Consider the following 9,239-nt stretch of genomic DNA (forward strand, 5'->3'; position numbering starts at 1 on the left):
GGATCCCCAGCCTGCCCCCTCTAAAAAGGACAATGGTCGTATTCTGATCTCCTCCCAAGGGTGGAAACTAGCAGTGACTCCACCAAGTGACTCAGGCCCGATAGGTGGTTCTGAACAGCTCCAGCCTTCCCACCGAGGTCACCGTTCCCACTGTCCTTGTTCATCCGCTGGGGGACCCAGCCCTCCAGCGGAGCAGAGTCGCTCCCGGAGAAGAGAGAACGGAGCCCCAGGATTCAGTGCGCCTCCTTGCTTGGGATGAGTGAGAAGCAGGTGGGGTGGGTGGCACGGAGCAGGTCCTCCCGGCCCCCTGGGTGTAAATGACTCTGACCGGAAGCTCAGAAACAGAGCTCGCTGCCCACGAGGTGGCCGTGCTCCACCAGGAGCCGGCGTGGCCTTCACGGCAGTGACAATTACGTCCCGCTTACCGGCGCCCGGCAGACAGCTCTCGCTTTCCCTTTCTTTTGGGCCGTTCACTTTTGGAACCCTTTCAGAAAGAAGGAGACCTCCCCGACTCGCCTTCCGCTCAGCCAGCGTGCTCCACAGCCGGCGGATCCGCAGCAGGTAAAGGACCCGACACACTGGCCCAGGCCTCACATACATGATGTAGGGGCCTAAATACCAAAGGGAGCTGGGTGTTTACATACCCTAGTGGCTCTAGGCCATTCTGCGTGTGAAGATGGAGCATGGCCAGGTTCATTGGAGACCGGCAGGTTCCAGACTTTGGTACCTGTTCAGAGCGGAGCATTCATGTCTCCTGTCCTCCGCCTTTATCCTCCGCTTGCAAGGGAGCCTCTGCTAGGCACAGACTGGAAACTGCCTTCCCTGGTCCTCTGTGTCGCTCTCCCGGGATAGCAAAGACTCTGGTCTTGTTGGGACTCTCTCCATCATACTCTAGAAGTCGCCCCCTCCCCACAAAGGGTGTTGGGTTGTGGAGGGGGGCAGGGCTCAGTCAAGCCTCAGGAGCGTGATCTTCTTTCTGCCTGACCAGGGATCTGCAGGGTTGGGCCTGTGGATCAGTCTCTTAGTGGTGACACCTGCCAGCCCCCTGGCCTGCTCCACCTCCCCACGGGGCCGAGAGAGGGCTGGCGTTTAACAACTGCAGCCAGAAAGCTGCAGCGTTGTTGGTGAGCTTTAGTCCTTTCAGTACGTGTAGGCAGGAGGGAACAGGAGGCCGTGGGACCCTCTGAATTTCTGAAGACTCTGTCTTCTCCCCATGCCCCTCAGTTGGCCTCATGAGTCCCCCTCCTGTCTCTCGCCACCGCCCTCTCCCTGCTAAGATGATAAAAACTCTTCTGTGTTAGTTGTCCTGTACCAACACCCCACTCCTTACCCACTGTAACTCCCTTGGATCTTTTCTTGCTCTCTCCGGCTCACTTTCCATGGACAAGGACACCGAAGAGAAGCTTGTGACCCTGAGCCATTCAATAAAGCTGTACCTATCCTGAGCAAAAAACCTGGGGTCTGTTTTCCAGAGAGAGATCTCCATCATGAGTTCGCACAGATCCCCGGCTACCAGCAGAACCCAGGACACCAGCCGTATGACCCCACTGCTGCCGAGAGGACAGGCCAGTCCCAGCCAGGTCTACAGGCGAACGTGTCCTTCCCGCCTGATGCACATTCCAGGTTGGAGGGCTCAGAGCAGGCCGTAGCTTCTGTGCCGCCTGAGCCCAGGCAAGAGCATCGCCCCACAGGGGTCAGCCCTGGGGCAAATCTCTCTCCAGGAGAAATGTCAAACGCCCCTTCGCCTCAGACCTACCCGCCGCAAGGTAAGCTTGTCTGAACGCTGCTGCCTTTAGGCCACCTGTGACTGTTCCTGGGAGGAGGGGGGGAAAACCTGTTGGGAGGTGCGGGGAGGGACATACGTACCGGACAGTTCAGGTGGAACTGGCGTGTTCGGATGCTGAACGTGGGGATATTCAGGGCTGGGGCGCAGCGCTGGGGTTTCTCTCCATCCTGGGGAGTAGGCAGGGCAGAGGAGGATCGGCCCCGCCCCTCTATTCCGACTGGATTTTCTGCCAACGTGCCTGCCCATGACTGTGGCGACAGGTTTTCTTTTTGGGCACCCTGGCCTGTCTGCAGAGACTTCCTGTGTTTCCTCTCTGCGGAGACGTTTGTCTGGGTAAACGGTGCTCACACCCTTGGTCTCATTTTCATATGAGCCCAGCTCTGGCGTGAGAGCGAACCTGGTTCACGTTTTAACCTGGTGCCTCTTGCGCGCAGAGCATGTCACCCTGGATTTGCCCTCTTGGGGCTGTTCCTTGTCCGGCAGAGGGAAGACCGAGGCTCCAAGGGTCTGTCTACACAGGGAGCTGAGGGTGTGATTCCCAGCTCCAGGATACTGCCCCGTGTTAATTTGGACTGAACTAGCACCCTGAAAGTAGAGTGAGAAGGCGCTAGCCACAGCAGTGGGAACAGGACGAGGGGCTAGCCACCCCAATGATGTATGTGGCCAAGCCGCTAGCCCATGACTTGGGTGGCTAGTGTCTCCTCCATCGCTCCTGCTGCCGTGGCTACGTGCTATTTTTAGCATGCTCCAAGAGTAGATGTTCCCGACGTGCCTGCCGCCCCTCGCGTGTAGTGCTGAGGGCAAGCAGGGAGCAGAAGCTCTGAGAGGCTGCACTTCCGTGCCGTGCTCTAGATGGTAGGAGGCCTCTTGGTTAGACGTGGGGAACATTTTGCCCTCCCTGTCTCCTCTGCAACCTCGTTGCCTTCGTCACTGGGCGGAGCCAGGCCTCTCCTTGCTCGGCACAGGTGCAAAGGAGGATCCCAAGCTGGCGTTTTGGGGACCCCAGGAAGAGGCGCGTGGCCCTGCGCGTTGGGTTGGCCGAGGGGGAGCGTGGCACGGTCCCGCGCCCTGTCAGAAAGGCGGTCGTGCTAGTGCCAGAGAGGGGCCTGGCACCTAGCCCTGCTAATGCTCAGAGAAGACTACACAGGATTTCGGTGCCCGGCAGAGTGACCGCGTGTGCCTCAGTCGCTCCAGTGGCAGCATCTCGCAGTGAAGAAGCCAGCTGGGCTGCTCCCTCTTTACCTCACCAACGGTTGCATTAAAAACGCCCCCATTAGAGGAGGCAGGTGTCATGTGAAGGGCGTGCGCCCCTGAGCAGCGTTCTTCTCTCTGCTCTGCAGGGGGCGCTGTGAGGCCGCCAGGGTACGCCCTGCCCTTTGGGGGGCAGAAGAACCTTCCGGAGCAGCAGGTGAGAGCGGTGAGGGTGAGGGGAGCCAGGTGCCACAATGCACCGGACGAGGGCAGACAAACCCCATTCTCCTCCCTGCCACCCAAATGCAACCCTCTCTGCCCCAGCTGCCCGCTAGCCACACGCCCAGCCCACCCATGAGTCTCACCTGCCCCTCCTCTCCGTAGCCAAAGGCCTTCCCTTCCCCTTGCACCATGTCCCCCACAAACTCTGGGGCTGAGACACCTCCCAGGTGTCAACCCCCCCAGGAGCAAGGCCCAGGTCCTGGGCTGCTCATGTGACGCTGAGCACTGGCCTCTCACCAGCCAGCTGAGAATTCCCCTCGCGTGAGGCAGCCGGTGGAAAGTCTCTTCCTCCCCCCGAGCCTTGGTGTAGGGACGCTGCGGGGGGAGTGGAGCAGCTCATGCCCCGTTCACGACCGGCGTGTGCCTGCAGAGGGACCGCAGCCAGCTGGCGCGAGGCAGAGCTGTGATGGGGCTGCTGTGACTGCAGCGGGGCGGGTGCAGAGGTACCGTGGGACTCAGGGAGGCATGACAGGACCCGCTCTCCTGTTCTGAGATGTGCTGGGCTCAGGAGAGGAGATGAATGATGCTGCCTCTTGGAATGGCTGCCGGCTTGTTCCTCAGCCCCCCCCGCCCAGTTTCCTTTCCCCCTCCCAATGGGCACGGTGCCCGTTCCCTCTGTTACCAGAGCGCGCTGGCGGCCAGGGCCCGCACCGTCTCAGAGAGCTCCACCATCTCCGTGGAGGACGCCTTACCCCCGGCAGGCCCAGGCGAGGCAGCTGCCGCAGAGCGGCCGTCGACGGAGGGGGCCGAGCAAGAGGAGGCAAAGGTGAGGGGTGCTGGGCTGCTCCCCCTCATCCCCGCGTCCCCAGGCCGATGTGCGAGCCCCTGCTCTTCTGTCCCCCCTGCAATGGGATGGGTCTGGGGCCCTCAGCCCTGCTCTCTCTCCTTGCCGCACACTGAGGTAGAGAGGGGTTTCCTCCTCTCCCGTCACAGCTGTGAGAAGGGGCTGGCTCCTTCCCGTCCCCCATGACGCTGTGGGGTGGGGGGGGTCGGCAGGGGCCGGGCGGGGTTCCACAGCGAGCTTGCGGGTGGTGGTGTCTTTATTGAATTGCCGGGACTTACACGACGCCAGCGCCAACGAGACCCTGTGTTTGCCAGGGCTCCGGGTCTGGCTGGTTCGGCTGGTTCCGCTCAAAGCCCTCCAAGAAGGTGACGCCTTCCAGAGACAGGTCCGGCCCGGCCTCAGCCACTGCTGCACCAGGATCCCAGGTAACGAGAGGACTAGAGGGGCCGTTTCGGGCTGCTCTCCTCCCCGCCTCAGTCTGATGAGGGGGCTTCCTCCTCTTACCTCCCACTCCCAGGGGGTGCAGGCAGTGCCGTGACCCAGGACTGTCCTCCCCTTTCTTGTGTAACCCCCGTGGCCCGCACAGGGTGTGGATTAACCCCTCCACGCCACGGCTGAATGGCCCAGAGCTCACTGCAGGGCACAGGCAGCCTTGTGACCCTTGCGGTGGCAGGAGGTGAAGCCCTTGGGGCATACGTGTTCTCTGGCAGCCAGGTGGTGCCAAGCACCCTGTGAAGGGAACCGCGGTGCGTGGAGACATCCTAGTGGGCCAGAGGATCGTTACCACCCTCTACAGTGAAGCGAACAGGAGCGACTGGTGAAATCTTGACCCCCCAATAGGAGTTTTGCTGTTGACTTCAGCGGATCCCTTAACTTTGTCGTCATCCATCCACCACTGGTTCATCTCTCCATCTCAAAGGCACCGCCCCGCTGTCCCCACTGCCAGGGTTTTCCCTGCGCCCGCGGGTCCTTTCCATGCTGCCGTACACGGGGGGATGTATTTGTAAGCGGGACGGAAAATGACAACTTGAGGTCTCAGTCCTGCAGCAAAGTCTCATGACTAAGAATTATAGATCGATCAGGTCCCTCTGGTCCAGAAGGCTCTCCAAGAGCTCTGCCAAATCTGTGGAGGTCGCTTGGCCAAAGGGAAAAGCAGGCACCGGTGGCAGCAGACAGTAACCCTTCCACAGGGTTTACTAGCCCAAAGGGGGACAGCATCCCTGGTTGGAATGGCAGGCAGGCAGCGTCCCATTCCCAGACCCTGGCCACATTTGCCCACGGCTGCGCAGGCACGCACCGGTACCCGTCTCCGCCAGCCGCCAGCCATGGGTGCTTCAGAAGATATAAGAAACCCTCACGCATCCCCCAGAAGAGGGGTGATCTACCCCTTCCCATGTAGGTCTCCGCCTCATTCCTTGTGGTTAGAGGTTCAAACCCTAGTATGAGGTTTTTAGCCCCCCCCCCATGTTCTTTTTGTGCAGGGGGGCAGGAAATCATGGTTACATCTCATCCCATAGATCCTGGGGGGCCAACCAGTTCTTAAGCAATAGCCACTCTGGGGACTGCTGCTATAGCGAATTAGTCACACTCAACCGGCCAAATAGCCACAGTGGTCAAGCCAACTAGCCACACTCAGCCGGCCAAATAGCCACACGTGGCTAGTGGTTAGTGTGTTGGATACCACGGCCATAGATCAAGGGTGGGGAACCTTTTTTAGGTTGGGGGCTGCTGACCCACAGAAAAATCAGTCGGGCCACACACAAGTGAGAAACAAAAACAAAAAACCCCCAAAAACAAAATCCCCAACCTCCCTCACTGCTGTGGCCCCCAGTGGAGAAGGAGACATTCCCCTTGCACACCAGGCTAGTGAATTTTGAGTGCTCTAGCCCCATAGAGGGACAGCGGGGGGTAGGGGTTGGAGCAACAGCATAGGCTCCCCAATGCTGGGGGGAGCCCTGAGCTTAGAGTCCGGATCCAGGCTAGCCGGGGGTCACATCCGGCCCCCGCGCCTTAGGTCCCCCACCCCAGCCAGAGATGGTACCTGCTGCCCCACAGTGCCCGCTGCCCCACACTGAGGCCTTGGTTCTGTTCTGATGCGGCGCGCCTCTTACTGAACTATCAGCATCATTTCTCGCAGGGCCCGGTGCTTCCTTTGGGCACCCCCTGAGGCGGTGACTTCCCTCTGAACCGGGGCGTTTTTCTTTCCTCAGGAGACGGCTGTACCAGCCCCCGTTCCCCTTCTTTCTCCTCCAGCCGCTGGGGCAAGCCCTTCGTCGCCTCACCCTCATCCTCCTGGCCTGCTTCCGGCTGCCCCCGGCCCTTTCTCCAGCAGCCCAGGTAAATCCAGCCGAGGCCACGACCAGCGTCCCTGTTCTGGTAGCAGGCCCGCGCTGTTCGGGTCACGCGATCCCGGAATGAACCAAACCTTTGGACATCTCTTTCCCGTTTCTGCAGCTGCTGACGAAGCGAAAGGCTCGCGGGGCCCCGATGGCAGGGAATCAGAAGCCGTTCTCGGGGCCTGCAGCCAGGTGAGAGATGAGGGCCGGCTGGGCGGAGGGAGTGGGGGAGCTGGAGTCCTGCGCTGTCTGTTCCTTGGAGAATCTTTAAGGGAACAGGGGCATGGGAGATAGGTCAGACAGCTCCTTTGTTGGTGGTTTCTCTGGCTCGGAGGAAACTGGGAGAATCTCCCTTCAGCCTCGTCCGTCTCCCCTGCCTCATGACCTGGCATGTTCCTTTGGCTTCTCCGAACCCCAGACCAAGGACCAGCTGTTATTTCCTGTTTCCTTTTTCAGGATGATTCGCGGGACTTCGTCTCTGGCCCAGGTGGTCTCCTTGCCCCGAGTGGAGGGCAGGTCCCACTCTTCAATCCTGCTCTGGGTCCTCAGGTATGGAGGTCCTTCGCCCCTTCTAACCACACAGGGTGTCTTGGCGAGCGATCCAGCCACACCCGGCTTAGGACGGATGCTGGGATTCTCACCAAGGGGAAGTCAGACCCCTCGTGTCTCTGGTGGGACAGCTACGGATGTTCCCTTTTGTCCATCTGCCTGCTGGCAGAGAGAGCCCCGGGCGGAAGCCTCTAGAGATGTGGCAGAGATGTCGTAGCCATCTCAGTTTCAGTAGGGCCAGGTTCTCTGCTCCTGTTGAGATCCAGTGTGGACAGTGGAAGATGCAGGGAGCGTCTGGGAATGCTGCGAGGCCAAGGGTCAAAGGGGCAGCAGGCCAGGGGCCGAAATAGCAGGCGGTTTGAACTGGGCTGGTAGAGCCCCTGGGGAAACGTCGCAGAGACCCTGCCGGTCCTGTCCATGCTGCCCAGCCCTCACACTCATGAGCATCACTCCAGGCTACCAGAATTGGCCTGGCCCCCACTTGTGTCTGACTTGCTGACCCGAGCAGCTTTCATCCTGCCTGCCCATAGATTGTGGGCTGCTTCCATTTCTGGGCAGCTCCACCTCTGGCCTGTTACTTAGCCATTTTCTTTCCTTCACAGTTCTCCACTGCTGTCTCCCTTGGACGTGGCCAACCCAAGCGGCTCTCACAGCGGCGCTACCCGACCCAGCCATGACAAGCAAACCCTGGCCTGTCTGCCAAGTCTCCTGCGGAGCTGAGGCTGCAAGAGTCCTTACCTCAGGGACAGAAAGAGACTCTGTTTGTACTCAGCCCCTGCTCTTCTTCTGCCCCTCTCTTTCCCTGGGGGGGATGCTGCCAACACAGACCCCCTTGCAACAGCACCAGTCAGCGGGAAGGGTGAAGAGTAGCGATCCCTGTAAGCGGAGCACTTGGGTGGCCACCCAAGAGAGATTCAAACGCCGCCCAGCTGATTCGCAGCGTGCCCACAGCTGGCAGCATGTTTTTTCTGCTGATGGTGCACACCTGCACATGCCTCAGAGCACATAACAACATTTATTCCGCACATGGATGGAAAAAAAATTAGAGGGAACCTGGGTGAGGCGAGGTGGACTCGCTGCTTTCTGAGAGTGGGCACCCAAGTGCCCGGCCTGCGATGTCTGACGAGTGGAAGGAGGTTTTGGGGACATTCGTGTCAGGCTGAAGGTACATCTAGACTGGATTTTGGAAGCTGCCGGTCAGTAGCATCTCCTAGACCGGGGAGTTCTCCCCATGCTGCAGTCCCCATCTCCTGCCTCACTGGAGTCTAGACGGGCCAAAGCACTGGTGTATATATGACAGGGAAGAGTGATCCGGGGCTGGACCCCAGGAATGGCCCTCAACGGCAGATCTCTTCCATCACTGATTCCTGTGGTGCATGTAATAGCAACCGTAACACGAGCAAGTGTCTGGCCTTTCTATTGGCTGCCGGGCAGGGCATCTGGTGCAGGTTCCACGGACGTGGCACTCAAATGCTTCCCCAGGCCAGCCGGAGAAGGGTTAGTTGTCCCTGTAGGGAGCCACAACATAAAGGCAGTGGAGACTGCGAATACATCCTCCCCATGAAACATTTGCCCGGGGCCTGGCTTGGGGTGATTCGAGGTAGCCCGAGAGCACGGTGCTGTCACATTCGTATATGATTCCTGACGCTAGAGGAGATGTTTGTATGGTCTCTAATGGCACCCATGCTGCCTTTGTTTTGGAAATAAAATCCACATACTTTTACAGCACTGCTCTCTGGGCACCCTACCTGTTAGGCAAATGCCACACCGATCCCACATACCCCGTCCCGCCGGTCCCACCCAGCCCTGCTCCTCTGCCCCAGGCAGTCGGAAGGCGTCTGGTATTGACCTGTGCACAGGATGAACCTGAATTAAGTGGCTGGTTGTCATGGAAACCTGTTTGAAAGAATAAAAATGCGGAGGTCCAAAGTCACCATGGGCGAAACGCCACTAACTTCAGTGAGGTTATCCCCAGGGTGAATTTGGCCCAATAGCTATCTATACACACAGTCTCTGTTGCTCTCTGTGCAGAGAGCGGTGGGCCGGCGCATTTGGATAATGTCTGTGGAGTTTCCTGACCCTCCTGTCAATAGAGACAACTCAGCTGCAACCCTCTAATACCCCTCTACTTTGCAATAGTGACCCCAGCTAGTAGTGTGGGATGTTGCTTCATAAAGCTAGCTGACTGCAAACACGTCGGTGAAAGCCAGGCACTGAAATACTGTGCATGTGTCACGGTAAAGGGAAGCTGGCTCAGTGCGGGTGAGGATGCCGCGGATCAGAGATGTGTTTCTCAAGATGTGTTTCGTGA

General features: G+C 59.2%; 1 protein-coding gene across 6 annotated transcripts in view; it reads left to right on the forward strand.

Moving 5' to 3' along the window:
• Window positions 1-8,651, forward strand: part of SEC16B (SEC16 homolog B, endoplasmic reticulum export factor) — a 42,116-nt gene extending 33,465 nt beyond the window's left edge. For all 6 annotated transcript variants that reach the window (XM_075936882.1, XM_075936884.1, XM_075936886.1 and 3 more), the window contains 9 exons: window positions 492-561; window positions 1,473-1,766; window positions 3,127-3,194; window positions 3,885-4,025; window positions 4,358-4,468; window positions 6,254-6,380; window positions 6,498-6,571; window positions 6,836-6,928; window positions 7,531-8,651. In XM_075936882.1, the coding sequence (XP_075792997.1) occupies window positions 492-561; window positions 1,473-1,766; window positions 3,127-3,194; window positions 3,885-4,025; window positions 4,358-4,468; window positions 6,254-6,380; window positions 6,498-6,571; window positions 6,836-6,928; window positions 7,531-7,605 (1,053 nt within the window). In that variant the 3' untranslated portion in view covers window positions 7,606-8,651. The remainder of the gene's footprint in view (window positions 1-491; window positions 562-1,472; window positions 1,767-3,126; window positions 3,195-3,884; window positions 4,026-4,357; window positions 4,469-6,253; window positions 6,381-6,497; window positions 6,572-6,835; window positions 6,929-7,530) is intronic.
• The last annotated feature ends 588 nt before the right edge of the window (window positions 8,652-9,239 follow it).

This window comes from Pelodiscus sinensis, chromosome 9, assembly GCF_049634645.1.
Source record: "Pelodiscus sinensis isolate JC-2024 chromosome 9, ASM4963464v1, whole genome shotgun sequence".
Lineage (NCBI taxonomy): Eukaryota > Metazoa > Chordata > Testudines > Trionychidae > Pelodiscus > Pelodiscus sinensis.